This window comes from Malus domestica, chromosome 05 (genome assembly GCF_042453785.1).
Source record: "Malus domestica chromosome 05, GDT2T_hap1".
In the NCBI taxonomy this organism is placed as follows: domain Eukaryota; kingdom Viridiplantae; phylum Streptophyta; class Magnoliopsida; order Rosales; family Rosaceae; genus Malus; species Malus domestica.
Window position 1 is genome coordinate 16,166,477 of NC_091665.1, and position 18,625 is coordinate 16,185,101.

General features: G+C 38.8%; 4 protein-coding genes across 4 annotated transcripts; all 4 read right to left on the reverse strand.

The window, feature by feature from the left end:
* Nucleotides 1–2,050: 2,050 nt before the first annotated feature.
* On the reverse strand, nucleotides 2,051–2,798 carry LOC103433671 (probable LRR receptor-like serine/threonine-protein kinase At3g47570). The gene is made up of 2 exons (XM_008371936.2): nucleotides 2,483–2,798; nucleotides 2,051–2,298 (listed from the first exon to the last, which is right to left on the reverse strand). The coding sequence occupies exons 1-2, from the start codon at nucleotides 2,796–2,798 to the stop codon at nucleotides 2,051–2,053; spliced, it is 564 nt and encodes a 187-aa protein (XP_008370158.2).
* Nucleotides 2,799–2,809: 11 nt separating this feature from the next.
* LOC139196089 (receptor kinase-like protein Xa21) lies at nucleotides 2,810–3,815 on the reverse strand. Its single transcript, XM_070821750.1, has 2 exons — nucleotides 3,630–3,815; nucleotides 2,810–3,565 (listed from the first exon to the last, which is right to left on the reverse strand). Exons 1-2 carry the CDS (start codon nucleotides 3,813–3,815, stop codon nucleotides 2,810–2,812), a joined length of 942 nt encoding a protein of 313 aa, XP_070677851.1.
* Nucleotides 3,816–6,488: 2,673 nt separating this feature from the next.
* LOC139196090 (uncharacterized) lies at nucleotides 6,489–6,950 on the reverse strand. Its single transcript, XM_070821751.1, has one exon. The coding sequence runs from the start codon at nucleotides 6,948–6,950 to the stop codon at nucleotides 6,489–6,491; it is 462 nt and encodes a 153-aa protein (XP_070677852.1).
* Nucleotides 6,951–10,754: 3,804 nt separating this feature from the next.
* Nucleotides 10,755–17,169, reverse strand: LOC114824808 (polyadenylate-binding protein RBP47-like). Its single transcript, XM_070822306.1, has 6 exons — nucleotides 16,326–17,169; nucleotides 14,428–14,908; nucleotides 12,158–12,243; nucleotides 11,954–12,084; nucleotides 11,626–11,722; nucleotides 10,755–11,184 (listed from the first exon to the last, which is right to left on the reverse strand). Exons 1-6 carry the CDS (start codon nucleotides 16,737–16,739, stop codon nucleotides 11,050–11,052), a joined length of 1,344 nt encoding a protein of 447 aa, XP_070678407.1. The 5' UTR covers nucleotides 16,740–17,169; the 3' UTR covers nucleotides 10,755–11,049.
* Between the last annotated feature and the right edge of the window lie 1,456 nt (nucleotides 17,170–18,625).

An 18,625-nucleotide genomic window follows, 5' to 3' on the forward strand; every position in this document is an offset into this window, starting at 1 on the left:
TTTTGGAGTAGTTTTGGGCCAAGAATGGGTAGCACATGCATGGAGCAAGGTGGATGGACGTTTTTGAAGTTTAAAGAGGCTAGGAATGTGCTACAAATATGGAGAAATTAAATCAAGGCTTGGAAGATAAGGAATCAGCTAAAGAGAAGGAACATTATCCAAAACCTTATCTTATCCAACATTATCCAAAACTTTATCTTATCTTATCCTAACATTATCCTAATCCTATTCTACCTAAATTTCAGCTGCAAGGGGGATTCCTTATCATATTAAACCACCTCTTATCTGATTTCTAGGAGTCCTAAAACAATGCTAAGAACTAATCCTTTTCCTCCACAAACAATGCCGTGTATCTGCCTGATAGATAAACCCATCTCTCACCATAATTCAAACAACACACACAGGAGCAAAAAAAAATCAGAAAACTACAATTGTGCCGCAGCTTTGCAAGGAAGGAAGAAGAGGAGACCCTTGGAGCCATGCCTGCCATTCAAGGCTTTGGATTGCTGGAACGTTCCTAGGTGTATTCTATCCTTAGTTTTAGTTCAATGATTAAATTAGATTGTCTTTGTTTAATTACAACCATGTGGAACTAAATTCATTTTAGCTAGAGCAGAATTCAAAGTCATGAACATATATGTAATATGAATTGATTACATCCAATTATGATTTCATGAATCGTGAATGCAATTTACTTATCTGTTTGATTGATAACTTGTTCTTGTGTGTTCATTAAGGGTGCACATTTAGTTTGCAAGCAGGGATTTGATGCTAAAATACAAGGGAATTTCACCTAATAGTTATGAACTTATATTTACAAGTAGTGGAGGTCGCTAGTCACTATCGTGTTAAGTAAATTCCTGGAAGGAGTATCATGCAGTTCATAGTTACGAATGCCTTGTCAATGCTTATGATTTTCTTAGAACTTAATGATCTTGGATATATATCTCTATTATGCAGTTCATGTAGGGGACTTGATAAGAATAATTTGGTTGTGTCGCTGAGTCCAATTCAATGAATTTAGGAAAATCTGAAAGTTAATTTGTGCTTCTCACGATTAATTTGGGGCATTATCATTCATGGTTTATAGGATGAATAACTGGAAATCGATTTGTATGCATATGTGTCATGTGTGGAGAATGACCCTCTAGCTAGCCTTTCACCCCTAAAAACATCCAATTTCGTATTAGCTTTAGTTTGTGTCTGCAAGTACTTAGTTTTAGCTTTAAATTCGTCAAAACCTATCTCCCCTTCGTCTTACGTGGTTTTAGTTAGAATCTGTCCAAATAGGGTTCTTTTTAGTGTTTTGAGTTTTAATTTTCGTCCAAATCACCCTCTAGTTCTTATTTTGAGTCAATTCAACTTAGTTTTGTGTTATTTGAGTCAGTTTAGCTTGTTTTTTGTTGTTTGAGTCTAGTTTTTAGTTTTTAAGTTTAATTTGTATTGATTAGCATCCCTAACTAATCCCTGGCCTAGAACTATCCCTACTTATCCATACTACAACTATCTTAATAGGGTTTAATTTGTGTGTTAGTTTTTACCACATTAGTTGCTAGCAGTTTGTGACCATTTTTTGCAATGTTAGCCATTCAACAAAGAACATAATTTTTTTTTTCCAAAAAAAAACCAAAAATCATTAAAACTCTAAAAAGCCCCACACAAATTAAGAATGCGAAAGCTTCAACTCATATAACTAAAACAAACCACATACATCAACAAGAAAAAATGCAAAGCGATAGCAAGATAAAGAAAGCCAAAACAAAAAGAAAACTTTGGTGAGTGCAAAGTGGAAAATATTACTGATGAGTGATCATGTCCTTTCTCCTTTGAGCAGCATGCTTGTCCTTCTCAAGTCTTCTTAAACTTTGAGGTATGAATCTCTGGTTGTGCTCATTTTTTCAACAACCACATCCATCAACATCCGCTCCCTTAGTGACATTGCACAACAAGATAGTCCTATCTACATCACTAAAACCAAGCATTCCTTTACTTTCATTGTTTTTAACGGACCACGATTGTTACATCTAGATGGAGTTCCATGATTGTTAAGTCAAGATGGAGTTTGTTCTTGTACTATGTCATCGTTAACATCACCATCTGCTTCGAGGTCGACCAGAATTGAAAGGTTAACAACGTCCATCACATGGCTAGGCAAAGCCATGACTATGAATTGGTAAATGCTTAGATCGTTTTTGAACATGTCATCAGTAGGTCTTTTTCCTGTAAATATTTCCAGCAACAGTATCTCATAGCTATAAACACCTCCAAGTGTGGAAACTTGGCCTCCCGTGCCATACTCTGCCAAGACATCCATACAATAAGATGTCATATGCAATTGACAATTAAAACAATATATTTTTCAGATTTTTATGTTACTTATTTTCCAAGAAAAAAAAGGCAGTAATACATTTTTTTATTAATTAGTGCTTAGTGGTATTAACTAAGAACATAAAAAGTAAGTTAGAATGATATAAACTCATACCTGGAGGAATGTAGCCTATAGAACCTTTTAGCTGAGATGACATGGTTTGACTAAAGGAAGGATCATTTGATGTTTCGAAAAGGAACCTTCCTAAACTAAAATCCCCAACATGGGCTACCATATCTTCATCGAGAAGTACGTTGCTCGGCTTTAAATCGTAATGAACAATAGTTGTTTCACAATGGTGATGGAGATAATCTAACGCATAAGCAACACCAATGGCAACATCCAATCTTCGAATAACGCTCAATCTGTTACTTAGAGATTGCTCCTCTTCCCTTGGATACAACCTTGAGTCAAGACTTCCATTTTCCATGAACTCGAAAACTAAACTTTTGAAGTCTTTGCCTGATTATCAATGCTCGAGCATGCAGTTATGATCTTGAGAAGATTATGGTGCCTTATACTTCTTAAAGCTTTGGATTCATCAATGAAACTCTTGGAAGCTCCATGTTGTTGAAGGTTAAATACCTTAACAGCAACTATCCTTCCATCACTAGGAATTACCCCTTTATAAACAGAACCAAAACTTCCCGAACCAATAAGATTATTCATAGAGAACCTGTTAGTTGATTCAACGAGTTGTGAGTAGGAGACACCTAATTTCCAACCCATATAAGAACGCAAAGTTATAAGTCCATCTCTTGACTTTTTCAGCATTGAACAAGCAACAAAGAAGCATGATAGAGCAATTACGATTGCAAGTGTACAAGCTGTAGGAATGACTACTTTGGGAGAAAGCGGTCCTCGAGATGAATGGAACTTTTTAGGGGGGCCTGGAGGTAGATAAAATTGTGGGATGCCACCACACAGCCCATGATTTCCAAGAACAAACACACCACCAGCATTTGCAAAAATACCTTCTTTAGGCAACTCACCCTCAAAATCATTATACAAAAGATTGGGATACTTGAGAGCACCAAGCTTGCCTATGAATTCAGGAATCTGCCTAGACAAGTTGTTGCTTGAAATATCAAGTATTTCCAAGCCTTTTAAATCTTTAAGAGATTGAGGAATTGTTCCTTCAAACTTATTACCTTGCAAATACAAGTGCTCCAAACTAGTACAACTACCAAGGTTGCTCTAGAGCACCCGATAAATTGTTTCTTAATACATTTAGCTCCGTGAGATGCACTAAATCACACACCTCAAAGGGCAGCAGACCAGTCAAATAATTGTCAGACAGGTCTAAAGAAATTGAAAGGGTTGAAAGCTCCATAAGCATTTTAGGTATGGTGCCCATAAGGTTGTTACTTGAAAGGTTAAATTCTAAAATGTTTCGGTAGTTTCCAAGACTTGGAGGTATATTGCTCTCAAACCCGTTTAACCCCATGTGGAGGTTTAACACTAAAGTCATACTACCAAGGGAAGACGGGATTGACCCAGAAAATTGGTTAACATCCAAATACAGTTGCTCTAACTTCTCTAGCTTCCCAATTTCAAGAGGGACACTACCGCCCAAATAGTTATGATCAAATGCTTGAGTGGTCAAGTTTATAAGGTTTCCAATTCTGTTAGGGAGGTTTCCATGTATAAAATCCCCCCCCCCCCAGTCTAAGTTAATTAAGTTGACTATGGATCCCGGGATTTCTCCTCCAAAATTATTAAGAGTCAAGACCCAAAAACTCCAAACTAGTGCAATTAGCCAAGAAACTGAGAAAATTCAAGTCACCAACTTTTCTATTTCCTAATTGATTGCCGTAAATGTTTAGCCAAACTGAGCTTCGCAAGCTTCCTACACTTTCACCAGAGATTGTCCCATAGAAACCATTTTGAGAAAGTTCAAGCGTCTGAAGTCTAGAAGCATTTGACAATGATATAGGAATACTTCCTCTGAATTTGTTCCCACTGTAGTAAAGTTGTACGAGATTAGGAAGCATAGTGCCAAGATTTGGTGGTAGCTCTCCATGCAACTGGTTTTTAGCAACACTAAAAGTGGATATGGAAGAAATATTATAGATTGTGGAAGGGATCATACCAGATAGATTATTCTCCTCAACTACGAACTCCTCTAAACCTATTATATGGCCCAACTCATTGGGTATGCTTCCTTGAAAATTGTTCTCACCAAGAAAAAGACTGCTCAACAAAGAATGAACTCGGGCAGGAAATTGAACAAAACCAACTTACGGTTAGTACATCAATGCTCCATCATTGTTCTAAGACACAACAAATGAGAAAACCGAAGTTTAATTTGCACAATAGCATGCAATAGAAGAAATCTTCTCACATGTAAGAAACAACACTTGATTGGATGGCCATACAAATTAAGATAGACCAACTTAGTGTACAACTACCCTATCATTTATTGATTGGGTTGCTTCGCTTGCGGCTGGAGCTCCAAACCAACAAGACCTTGATACCTGCCTATTTCACTTCTAAAACTAAAAAAGATTTCCACGTTGTCGTTTATGTTAGATTTTGTTGAATAAGCAGAATTTTTGTCAACCGAATTCCAAATTTTAGCGCTACAATAATGTTCACCACTGCTCTTCCACGCCATTCACCGACCACACTAGCAACCATTCACATCAGTCGCCGCCATGTGTGTTGGAGTTTATGTATTTATTTAATTCAATATTTTTGAATGAAAAAAATGCTAGTGAAACTTTTCAAATGGAATAGAATTACTCTAAAGGAATCAATGCATTCCTTGGTAAACGGTATCATCTAATAGATGAATGTTTGCATCTCTTAATCAACCAGTATCTTAGGTTTAATATAAACTCAAGTTAGTATAGCCAAGGGATATAACAAGAATTTAAAGATTAGAGTTTTCTCAAATACTTTTTATTCATTATTGTTGAATTCGGAGCCGCGTTTTAAAAGTACGGAATATATTGGGTTCGTCAAAGTCCTAAGATTGAAATGCTTCAACTTTGAATTATATATCGTTGAATCCTGAGAGATGAAAGTCTACCAAACTACAAGTACAAGAGTAGGGGTGAAATTTTGTCTTTTTGACATTGATTTTATTCAAGCCCCAATTTCCATGTTTGTCAGTACTTTTTACTTTTCCTCTAGTTGTTTACATTAATCTTGTTTACAATTATTGTTGCTATTTTCTTTATGATTATTATCATAGATATTCTGTATCATTTTCATATATTTCTATTATTGCTCCAACAATGTAAGGACAAAATTTATTTATTTATGCAATAATTAGAAAATATGAGCAATTCCCATAAAGCCTAGGGCTTTACAATGGCAATAAAAAGATGTTGCAATTTGACATAATCCTAGTCCTCTTTTGTAGAAAGAAAGAAGATACGTGCATAGATGAGATTCAACTAAGCCCGAATCTTTCCAATTTCCGTAGAAAGATTTGAATTGATCATTTGGGCTAGATGGCATGCTGTAGATTATAAGTTCATGAGTTCTTGCAAGCAAACACAATATATACAGAAAAATATATAATAGATAAATGCATGCAGGTCTTGAGGGGTGATGGGCAAAAATATAACCCAATATTGCCTTTAAAAAATTAGGCGACGAAAATTGGTGGTCCTAAATTGAACCAAAGCCCAAACGGGCTAAAACCGTGAAAATCGTGGAGCCCAGGCCTAAAAAATTGGGATGGGATCAAGTTGGGCGAAGCATGGAAGAAGGCAGCAAGCCTTTCTGGGCTTCACTGGGAAGAGGCCCACACAGGGCAACTGGCTGGAGGCTCATTAGGGACCCAATCCAGTGCACCACAGCGCAGTGGACACCACAACAACAGTGTGATAGGATCACATAATGTAACAGTGCAGAAAGTAAAGGAAAAAGGGAAAGAAATAACTAAAACATCTTGATTTTCATTTCATGCCTTTCCCAAAAGGTGAAAGGGGCTTAAATACAACCCTAAAGGAGGAAAGCTCAGATTGGAACACATCTCCATCGTCACAACCGTTGGATGAAACCAACTTCTACACAGATAAGACAAAAGACCACAAAGATGGGAATTCACAGCTGTCTAATATTTGTAAGGTCCTAACAATCCTGCCCCCTAAGAAGGAGCTTGTCTTCAAGCATTGAAATCTGGGAAGCGGTCGAGAATGGAGGCAGCATCCTTCAAGGTAGCATCATGGTCGGGAAGGCCCATCCATTTGATAAGCCAACGTGTGACAGCCGAGTTACCTTTCTTGATCATGCCACGCTGCAAAACCTTCTCCGGAGTCCAGGTCACCAGCCCCGTATCAGACAGAGGTGGAAGCGCAGTCGACGCAGCCACGTTGGAGCCGAGTTTTGGCTTGAGAAACGAGATGTGAAACGTGGGGTGGATGCGGGAACCAGGTGGCAAGTCCAAGGTGTATGCAACCTTCCCTACGCGAGCGAGGACCTGGGAAGGCCCGTAGAATTGGGGTGCCAGTTTGAGACAATTGGTGTGATGGACAGAGGATTGGCGGTAAGGCTGTAAGCAAAGGAAGACCCAATCGCCCACTTGGAACTCACGCTCCGAGTGCTGTTTGTTGGCGTAGTGGCGCATACGATCTTGAGCTTACTACAGATTAGCACAAAGGAGGCGGAGCAAAACATCTCGGTCCCGAAAGGAGGTGTCCACAAGGTAGACTGAGGAAGAGCCTGGGAGATATGAGGAGACGCGAGGAGTAAGGTAGCCATACATAGCCTCAAATGGAGTCATCTTGGTGGATGAGTGAAAAGTGGTATTGTACCACCACTCCGCCTATGGCAACCAGTCAACCCAAAAGGTGGGCTTGTCGCCGATGAAGCTACGCAAGTAATGTTCCAAGGTGAGGTTCAAAACCTCAGTTTGGCCATCAGATTGGGGTGATAAGCCGAGCTGCAGCAAAGATGCGTTCCTTGGAGTTTGAAGAATGACTCCCAGAATGTGTTGATGAAAATAGGATCCCGGTCGCTGACGATGGTCGTGGGCATGCCATGGAGGTGAAAGACCTCACGGAGAAAGATGTCTGCCACCTTGGTTGCTGAATATATATGATTGATGGTAATGAAGTGGGCATACTTGGAGAGTTGGTTGACTACCATCAAAATTGCATTGCGTCTGTAGGTGTGGGAAAGGCCGTCAATAAAATCCATGGCAATATTTGTCCAATTCTGAGAGATGATGGGAAGTGGCTGAAGCAACCCTGGTGGTTTAATGGCCTCATAGTTGTTTCGCTAGCAAATATCACAACTGGCAACAAGGGATTTGACTGCTTGCTTTAACCCCGGCCAATTGAAGTTTCGACGAACTCGTTTATAAGTCCGAAGAAATCCCGAGTGGCCTATGGTGGGGGAACAGTGAAATTCTTGAAGAATACGATGGCGTCATGGGGAGGAAGCCACAACGAAGATGCCACCTCTATAATACAGAAGGTCTCCACGAAGAGAGAAATGGGCGCACGACCGCTGGTTGTTATGCAAGTAGAGGTCGCGGGCTGAAGGGACGAAAGGGGCCGCGGTGGCGTTGATGCTTATTGTCATAAATGCGGGCAAGCTCGATGGCCCGAGACAAGGAGCGAGGGGTCTGGGCCACAATATCATCTTGGAGTTCTGGTTTAAGCCTCCCAATGAAAACCCCCAAAAGTTGTGAATTGGACCAGCCTTGGGCCCGACAGGATAACCGAATAAAGCCACAACGAAGATGCCACCTCTATAATACAAAAGGTCTCCAAGAAGAGAGAAATTGGAGCACAGCTGCTGGTTGTTATGCAAGTAGAGGTTGCAGGCTGAAGGGATGAAATGAGCCGCGGTGGCGTTGATGCTTATTGTCATAAATGCGGGCAAGCTCGATGGCCCGAGACAATGAGTGAGAGGCCTGGGCCACAATATCATCTTGGAGTTCTAGTTTACCCCCAATGAAAACCCCTAAAAGTTGTGAATTGGACTAGCCTTGGGCCCAACAGGATAACTGAATAAAGTCAGTGATGTAGTCATCCAATGGCCTTTTTTGGGAAACATGGGAAAATGACATGTTGAAGTCCAATTGGTTACCAGGCCTAAACCGTTGGAGAAGAGAGTCGGTGAAGGTGGCCTAGAGTTTGGATCCGACATGAAGCTTATACCAATTGAACCAAAGAGCCATATCGCCGATAAAGTATAACCCTACAATGGTGACCCGGTGTGCCGCATCAACCTCGTGATAATCCATGTACTCTTCAGCGAGAGCCAACCAGCTGTACGGATCGTCCCCTGAGAATCAGGGAAGTTCGATCTTCATGTGCTTAGGTCCAGGGGAAGTGGGGTGGGGTGGGTAAGGGAACGGAGGTGGTGGGTGAAAAGAAGATGATGGGAGATGGGTACGGTGGGTGGTGGGTGGTGGGAGGAAAAAGGGAACCGAGGGGGAACGAAGATAAGGGGAACCGCAGGTGTGAGGCGGAGCAGCGGAAGGAAGTTGAAAGGGGTGTGAAGGCGGGGTGGGGTGGGAGGCCGGTTGAGGCAGCGGGGTGGAGGACGATCCCAAGGGAATCTAAAGTGACCCGATTGGAATCTGGGGACAGGATGTGGATGCGGACGGCGGTTGCTTGGAGGCACGAAGCTCCTCCATCAGATGGGTTTGGACCAGGCTAATATTAGCTAAGGAGGCCTGGATTTCCACCAAGTTCGACTGGAAAGACTTCTGCCGAGTGGCCAACAGAGACACTGAGTTATGGAAACTATTGAGTTGTTTCAAAATATGATGTTGTTAGTACTCCAGTTCGAGATCAGCCTTTGTGACGTCGACTACGACCACATAAGCCTTGTTTTTGCCCATGAATGGTAGCAACCTAGCTCTGATACCAGATGATAGGATCACATAATGTAATAGTGCAGAAAGTAAAGGAAAAAGGGAAAGAAATAACTAAAACATCTTGATTTTCATTTCATGCCTTTCCTAAAAGGAGAAAGGGGCTTAAATGCAACCCTAAAGGAGGAAAGCTCAGATTGGAACACATCTCCATCGTTACAACCGTTGGATGAAACCAACTTCTACACATATAAGACAAAAGACCACAAGGGTGGGAATTCACAGCTCGGCGTGGGGTTTTCAAAACCCTAGTTTTATTTATTTAATTTTTTTCAAATCTTTTATAAATATCAATTCATAATAATTCAACAATTATGAATATAATACATGAACAATTTAAGTATAATCTAAAATTTGTAAAACGTAAAATTGGGTCATGGATTATGGTGAAGGTTCATGCGATCATAACTGAAAAATGTCGAGATAAAAACTGTTGTTTTGAAAGAACCTGATTGCGTTAGGATATTGATTGTTTGTAGCAGAAAATTCCCCTTCAGATTCCTTAACGCAACAAAAGAGAGTGCTAATATCGTATTGTAGCCTATTTAAGTAAAAGGGAGAGGAGTGTTGCGGCAAGAGACAAAGTGGAGAAAGTGTAGAGATTTCTTATGTGAATTAACTTAGTGTAGAGATTTCTTATGTGAATTAACTTGTCCTCCAAGTAAATACAATCATATAGGGAAAGAATAATTAGTAACCAAATCTATTTAGGATTTACACAAGGGAAATGATAAACACACACCTTTTATAGCTTCCTACACACCCCTGGCTAATCATGTCCGTTGTTTTCGTTTGATTTATTTAATCCGATGGCCTGGAACAAAGAGGGGTGTGGGAAAAGCTATAAAAGGTGTGTGAAAATCAGCTCCCTTTACACAATCATAGTCCAAGAATATCTAAACAACATAATATTATATCAATATTAAGGCAAAATAATAAAGGCTTTTTTTATCCAAAATGGTCCATGAGATTTGCATAACTTCTCATTTTGGTCCATGAGATTTAAAATCAATAGAATTGGTCCCTGATTTTGTCCACCATCAATCATTTTGGTAATTCCGTGAAAAATCTCTAGTAAATAAGGATAGAATGACAAAAATACTCTCAATTTTTGTCAAATCATTTTGACCTGTTGTTTATTAAATTGAGAGTAGTTTTGTCATTTTAATCTTTATTTGACATAACTATTCACAGAATGACCAAAATAATTGATAGTAAACAATCTCAAGGATCACTTGTATTGAATTCAAATCTCAGAGACCAAAGTAAGGAATTATGCAAATCTTAGAGACTATTTTGACTAAAAAAACGGATAATAAATTCCATATATAAAGAATAAAATGAATTGTGTATTTGAAGAAGTTTGAGAGTATCTAAAAACTAAAAATATATGAATTCCGATTTACGTTCGAAAATTCCACTCCGAATTTTTGCACAACCATAGTATGTGGTCTGCCAATTTAAAATAATGAAAACTTACAAGATCAAGTATAAAAACTAAACATTAATACCACACCAGATCGGTATAAAGTGATTAACGGATGGTACGAATATGAACTCATTATTGTTCTCAATCTTCTTTTCTTAGTTTACATATATTTTCCTGGATGAAAGAATTCCGGTCGATTCGAATATTGTCAAGCAGACCCAAGTATTCATCCCACACAGACATCAAGATTTCAATTCAATCCGGTATAAAAAATTCCTCACATTACAGATTTAGCTAAATTGAGCTGCCAAATCAACCCTACTTTAATTAAAGGCAGCGATAACTATAACTAAAACGCCACTTTCTGTAAGTTCAGTTTACACGCTGTTGGCATCGGCCATATCCCTGTTAAGAAGTCCCGTTAACTGCAGCTGCAGTGTGCATGCTCAGGTCTTGACCCTGTGGCACAACATGTCCATACCCACCATAGCCCTGTCCTCCATAATGTGCTCCGTTCCACTGGTTACTTGAATCCGACCTCCACTGAAAAAACACTTAGTCAATAATGAGATAACACAATGCGGGAGGGAAGCTCTGAGGATTCTATGTGCAAAACTGGTAGATAACTACCCTAGGGGACAATTCATTCAACTCTTAGAAATGTAAGGTTTTAGGTTTAGGGGTGGGGTCGAGAAAGTGCAGGGATTCTACATTCTAAAATGGTGGAATATACAACAAAGGATGGGGCATAAACATTATTGTCGTATTCTAATGTTGCTGACATTGGGATCTTTTTGAAGTGCAAGAAGAGAAGGGGGGAAGGACGGGGGATTATGTGTGGCCCTCCTATGTTGTAAAGCAACATAAAGATCAAACCAGACAAATGCCAAGATAAATACAGGTGATATTCAGGAATACATTTCTGAGTGTTATATAGCTTAATAGCCAGCAGATAATTAAATGAAATAATTGACCTAGTATTACCTGCTTGTTCCCCTGACTGCGACCCCAAGAAAGTCGAACTGTTTGCTTGCCAATAACCGTTCCATTCAGCATCTGTATTGCGTTCTCAGCATCCTTCCTGCAAATCGAAACAATATTAGGGAGTCCGTTACATGGTTTTTGGCTCCACATAATAAGATTACAACATTACTATTTACCTCCTTCAGTCTTCAACAATTTTGATCATATTTCTTTTATACAGTTTATTATTGAATAAATAATTGTAACATTGATATTTGACATTGCAGCTTTAGCTTTATTTCCAAATAACAAGATATTAGGACCCATATATCTTAAATGAGAAGGGTACCTATTAGCAAACTGAACAAAACCACAAGCTTTTCCAACTGGTATTTTCACAGAGACAACTTCACCGAAATGAGAAAAAGGCTGCCGGAGGTCTTCATCATTGACCTCAGAATCAAGCCCTCCAACAAATATCTACAATAGTGATAGATTAAAGAGTTATATAGGGTTAATGATACTTTTAACGGGAAAGAAGAGACAAACTTACAGTTGTGTTATTGGGCTCACTGTCAAACTGGGACCCTTGGGCGACGGCAACATTTGATGCATGTCCACCACCAGCCAATACCAATGCTAAATCAAGAGGATAAAAGTAATACATTTAGTATGAAATACCATTCAAAATGCACAGCTTAATAAAAAATAAACTTGCATTTTCTACTGTAGTGCTAGTAGTAATGATTGATTCTAGATCCAGGCTTGTTATCTTTTCTTTCCTTTCAGATGGGGGCAAGTGTAACAGTGGATTTGTTTGGCACAGAGTGCCATAGAAGGTTAAAACATAATGGCATTAGGGCCTAGTAGTTATGTTTGGCACAGAGTACCCTAGGCGCTAGTCGGGTGGCAGGTTAGGGACTAGCGCCTAGAGGGTTAGGCAGGGGCCTAGGCGGATTTAAGTACATTTATTATATATCGTATAAATAAATGCCTATTTATACTTAAAAATACACAATTGTATTGGGATACAAAATTGCTAAGTAGAATGACATATAGATTATAAAGCATTACAACATATTGAAAACATGGGAAAAAAGCATATAAGGAGGTTCATCCAAGTATCAACAAGTCACTTACAGTTTAGTGAAAAATATAAAATGCAAAACGAACGCTATCTATGTTCTGTCTAAGTAAGAGTAGTGACCTAGGCAGGTGCCTAGATGGGGTAGGCGGGCACCTAATTAGGTCTAAGGGCCCTTTCTTAATTTTGAAAGGCCTAGAGATTAATCGGGGGGTGGCCAGCCGTCTATCGCCTAGGCGGTGCTTGGCGGGGATTTTTAGAATGGTGAATATAAATATATTATACCTTCTCAATACTCTTGTCACGATATGCTTACCATATGAAATGAAAACTGCCACTCTAAAACATGGTTTTGAAAATTCTTTTAAAAAAGTGGTATCCCTTGTCTTTCAAATGTGCTCTCTTGTTGCTTGTTTTAGAAAATCCTCTGCCCACTAAATGATGTGACTCCATTTGTCAACAACAATTTATCTATCAAACTTTTTTGTTGGTAACAATTTATCTAACAAACTTTTTTGTTGGTCAACCTTTTAGCGTTTACTTATTATGCATGGCCAAATCTGTACCTAGTGAGAACTGAGAACTCAAATGACATCATACGTATGAACCCAAATGAGAATTCAAATGACAACACAAGTAAAAATCCAACTAGCTTAGTGGAAACCTACTCTTTCTAAAAAAAAATATAAAAAATAAACTAACAATGCATGTGAGATTGCATAAGCTTAACTTCTCACTTTGAATTTAACCTCAACTAAATTTTAGAATTAAAAATTTTAGGAGGGATATCATCTAAATTTCTAAAGATTACCCAACTTAGTGAAGACAATTTGCAAAGATATGAAAAAGTACTCACAGATGAAACCACTACATACACACATTACTTGTCAGCAATTAAATGGCTTACTTGTTGGTTTCATCGAAGCAGTTAAGAATGATGTTGAACAAGGATAAAATATTAATAGAAGAACACAATATGATAAAAATTCCCCAAATGAGGCAGGAAAAGAAATTCCCCAGAATGTGTAATTGTAATTGAAACATTCTTTTGAAGATGTTAATCTCAGCAACAACAAATACATCATAGATTTGGTATGTACAAAAAGTATTTACCATACAGGAAAGGACCTTATCAAACTCTCAAAACAAAACCTAGAACCTAAGAGATAGACCATAAAATGGGAATCGAAGAAAACAAATAATCCAAAAAACAAAAACTAATAAAATTCACTCATGGCTTGAGTATTGAAAAGGGAAAATAAAACAGAAAGTTACATGGACCGCGGCGCTTCCAACAATTGAAGAAATAGTGATGATTTGTACTACCCATTGCTTTAGTAGAAATGGAGAAGCTCTCTAATAAAAGATACTGGAGAAAGAACAAAATAGAGCAACAAAAATAGACGAGACTATGCAATGATGCTGCCTAGAACTCAATCACAACTTTTTCTGAACCCCTCCCAACTCTTATTTAAAACCATCTAACACTCACCTTACATCAGAAGACAAGCAGATACAACTGACATTAAATGATCATAGAGAAAAGTACACAATCAACAAAAAAAGGGAATTGGAGAGCATTAGTAAGTACAAGTATGTAAATGATAAGCTAGACTTATTATCAAATGCGCTTGGACAAAAATGAGCGGATTTATGATGGATATATATATTCATAAAGACAGCCACAAGACAATCAATATTAAGCAGCAAAGAAGAAAAACGGGGGCATTATATCATACCTTGTGAAGAATACTGTTGCTGATATGCAGGTGATTTTTTGGGTGTTGCAACACCTATGCGCATGGCCCTGCTTGAACAATACGCACCATTCATTTCAGCAATGGCCCTTGACCTCTCATTTTCATCACCAAACCTAACAAAACCATAACCTTTTGAACGTCCAGTATTTGCATCTAGAACAACTTTTGCTCCCTTAACAGATGAATATCTACTAGAAAAAGTCTCCTGCAACATAGTGTCAGTCACATCTGTAGCCAAATCTCCTACAAAGATAGATAGATCAGAACTAGGTTCTGCTCGTCTATCACCAGCACTGAAGGTTGCCCAGTTCAAACGAAAAGGCTGCTCTGTATTCGGCATGGGAGCTCCGTTACAGTTCTGCAAAACTTCTTCAGCTACTTCACGTGAATAGAACTCAACAAATCCGTATCCCTCTGACTGACCAGTTTGCTTATTGCGTATAACCTTTACTGAGGAAACCTGCACCGTTTGTGACACCAAAAGCACATAGTTAGTGGTAAAGTAAAGCTCTTACCCAAGAAAATGAATACACAGAATTTATTTTTTTTCAAATAAAATTATAGATATTAGCGTGTCTTATTAATTGTTATTGGAGTGCACTTAAGACCGTCACAATGGCAAATAATTGTGGTAACATGGGGAAATCTCCACATAAGGGGGCTGTTGGTTCCTAGTTTCAAGTTTCACTTCTTAAGATTTGTTATTCTATATCCTCATAGTTGATTAAAGAAATAGGGAAGAACAGGCCCATGATACATTGCTTCTCAATTGCTTCAGTTCTCATAATCGAATGATGCTTTTATCATGTTTAAGACAGATGGTAATTATTAGAACTTGACATCAGATAACAACCCAAAAAGATGTGACCTAACTAGAAAGACAAAAAAACAGAGAAAGACATTGCAACTGCACTCTAACAAACATTTGGCATTAGTAAACAAAAGGCTGTAAAAAAGCAACATAAGGTAACTACACAACTAAAGAACACCTTAGTGCCCAATATTCACCATCATTCACTTGACCCCAAAGCAGGGAAGGATGACAAGCTGGAAACGGAAGATTACTCGTCCATATCAATTATAACTACCAGATGATCGGATGTCCTGAATAGTATTCAAACAAGGATTTTTAGCTCTGCAATAATTGACAATTGACCAATCTGCCGGAGCACCTGTAAACTATATACAGTACAGACAGTATTCAAAACGTGGCATAAGAGATTAACACCACATGAATGGTTTGCAGTAGAATGGACATTGCCATGGGGAGTGGATCAACTGCTATTGCTCCCTCAGTCCCTCTATCCGAAAACACGGTAGTCACTCAAGAAGGGTTTCGCATTTAATTTGTCAAGCTATGGTCATTGTTGCATGCAGCAAGAAACTGTTGCTAGGAATCTCACATATTCAACGGTATTCAAAGACCATATACACTGGTGTCGGGTTGTGGGATACTATAAGCTGAACCAGCCACCATCTACAATAAATAGAGTTGACCCAACATAACCAGTAAAGAAACGGAGCTCGCCACTGAACATACTCAACTAACCGAAACCTGCATCATTTCTATCTAGGTATAGTCATCTTGATATACCAAGACTGAATTTTGTAGTGAGTAGTTGGCATTAACCTTACTCTTTCAATCATTGTTCCGTTTCTAACTACCGAAAAACCGCAAAGATAAGCTAGGATATACGCTATGACAATCACATAACATTCAATCATAAAAGAAACCATCTACCTCCAATCAATCATAGAGCTGTAATTATGTAAAATAAACTAAAACCCACAATTCTTTTCATCAAAATTTCAAAACTTTAGCTAAACTAAAACCCACATGAGTTCATACATGAAGTCCACTGAAGCTAAAAGCTGACCTGTCCAGTGTGAGCAAAGCATCCGTGAAGGTAAGTCTCGTCCATCCAATGATGAAGGTCGCCGACCCAGATGGTCCTGACCTCCTCGGTGGGCCCCTGTTTCTGGGACGGCGAATGCTGCTGCTTCGGCGGCTGATGCTGCTGATACGCCACAGCCTGAGGCTGCTGCTGGTATGGATTGTGGTGAGGATGATGGGGAGTCGCCGCATATGGCATGTAATGCTGCGGGTACACCATCATCTGCTGCTGCATCATCGCCATCGCCGCGGCCGGGTACTGCATGGCCATCCATTGCTGCTGCTGCTGCTGGTGCATCCATTGATGTTGCTGCTGCTGCTGCTGTTGTTGCTGTTGTTGTTGCAGCTGCTGCTGCTGAGTGCCCAGATCGGTGCCTCCATTAGATTGCTGGGCCATGATGGAGTTCTTCTGAGGTTGTGATTCTCTTCTCTTCTCTTCTCTCTGCACCTCTCTCTCTCTAGAATTCTTGGTTCTCTGTGTTCTTTGAGATTTGAGGAGAGAGAGCAGAGAGAGCTGTTTGAAGCTAGAGAGAGAGGGAGGGAGGGAAGGCAGGCGAGGTCTGCGCGGAAGCGGAGAGGGGGGTTTCAAGTGACGAAATGGGGTTTTAAAGGGCGGCGGTGGTGTGATTATTGCTTATGATTAGATTTTTTATATTATTTTATTTTAATATGTATATTTTCCATTTTTGAGATGGGACCTCGTTTGCTACGTCCGCCCGTTAAATCACGTTTGCTTGCCGTCCGTGACGTGTGGGGCCCTCCTCAGTCGGTAATTTGCTTTGGGTCTGAGGCCCGAGGGAGTTACTCACGTCCGATGTACATGGATAGCATGGAGTGGATGCTGCTAACTGGTGCTTAGGTGAGCTGGATTGCACGTTATCAATTTTTCACTTAATTTGTCCCCTTTTTTGGCACTTTCTAGCCTTCATATATTGACCAAACCTATTTAAGATATTTGCCGCCGATCAGTAATACGGTTTGATAATATTACTTTTTATTTTTGGGTGGAATGTTTTAAATTTGAATTTTATGGATGATGAATTCAATACCAAAAATAAGTTGTCCATTATATAGCTTAATCGAACTTTGAACTTCCTTATTCCTTTATTGCAAAATATGTCGTTTTACTAAAAACAAAATTAAGCTATTTGACCTTAGTGTCCAGAGTCTAAGGATCAATCCATCTAGGCTGTTGATTAGTATGTAAAAGAAATTAAAGTTATTGGTTTGTGTGTGGTGGACCAACAAAATGAGTTAATAGAGATTGTTGGATTCAATTTGTGTTGCCCATATAAGTTGATCCTTAGGCTTTGGACACTAAGGTCCGGAGCGGATCCAATTCTATAGTAGTAATGCTCAATACCAATTAAATTCTCTAATCCTAATAGACTCGGACTTGAAGACCAGTGCACCAAATGGTCAAGTGTATTGTGCCTAATGATTTTGCCTTGAGATTATTTGATGGCTTATGTGGTAATTTGTACAATTTTTTGATCCACCTGATATGTTAAATAATAGTATCATTCTATAATTTTATTCATTTCTTTGTGGAGTCCAATTATTGAGATAACTAATCAAATACTTGGAAGTATAACGACATTGATTATATAATGCATCACATCCATAAAAAATTATTAAATAAATTTGATAGTCAAATTTGACAACAAAAGGCTTTACTTTCAATTGACTCAACGCCACCACATAAGAAAATGAAAGCTCTGTTGGAGAAAGTGTAATGTCATTTTTTACTATTATATGTCTATATGATAGTTTTGACATTTCTTTTGAAAATGCTCTTAATTAAACCAAAAGGTTGACCAACAAACGTTGTCTCAAAAGGTTGACATTTGCCCTAGAGTCTGGAGATGCTCCTATTCTTTCCTTTTTGAATGAACTCTCTTTAATTTTTGTCAAATATATATACATGAAAATTGTGTACACAAACACTTTTGAAGTTATTTATAGTTAAAAGCAATTAAATTATGAGCTGGTGGTTCTGTGGTAAACAACAGATTACGAGGCTTTCTTAAAACTAAAAGCTGGAGGTCTCGGGTTCAAAACCCGCTGCTAGTGTGGAAGCCAAACTTGTGGCCAAAAGGAGGCTGAAATGACTATAACTTGTCACCAGTTGCTCTCCTTAAAAAAAATAGAGTAAATAAAAGTGACTTGTCACCAGTTATTCTTTAAAAAAAATTAGTTAAAATTAATTATTTTGATATAAAGAAGGTATATTCATGGTCTGTCACTTATAAAGAAGGAACTGTGGTCCTTTTGCCTTTTATA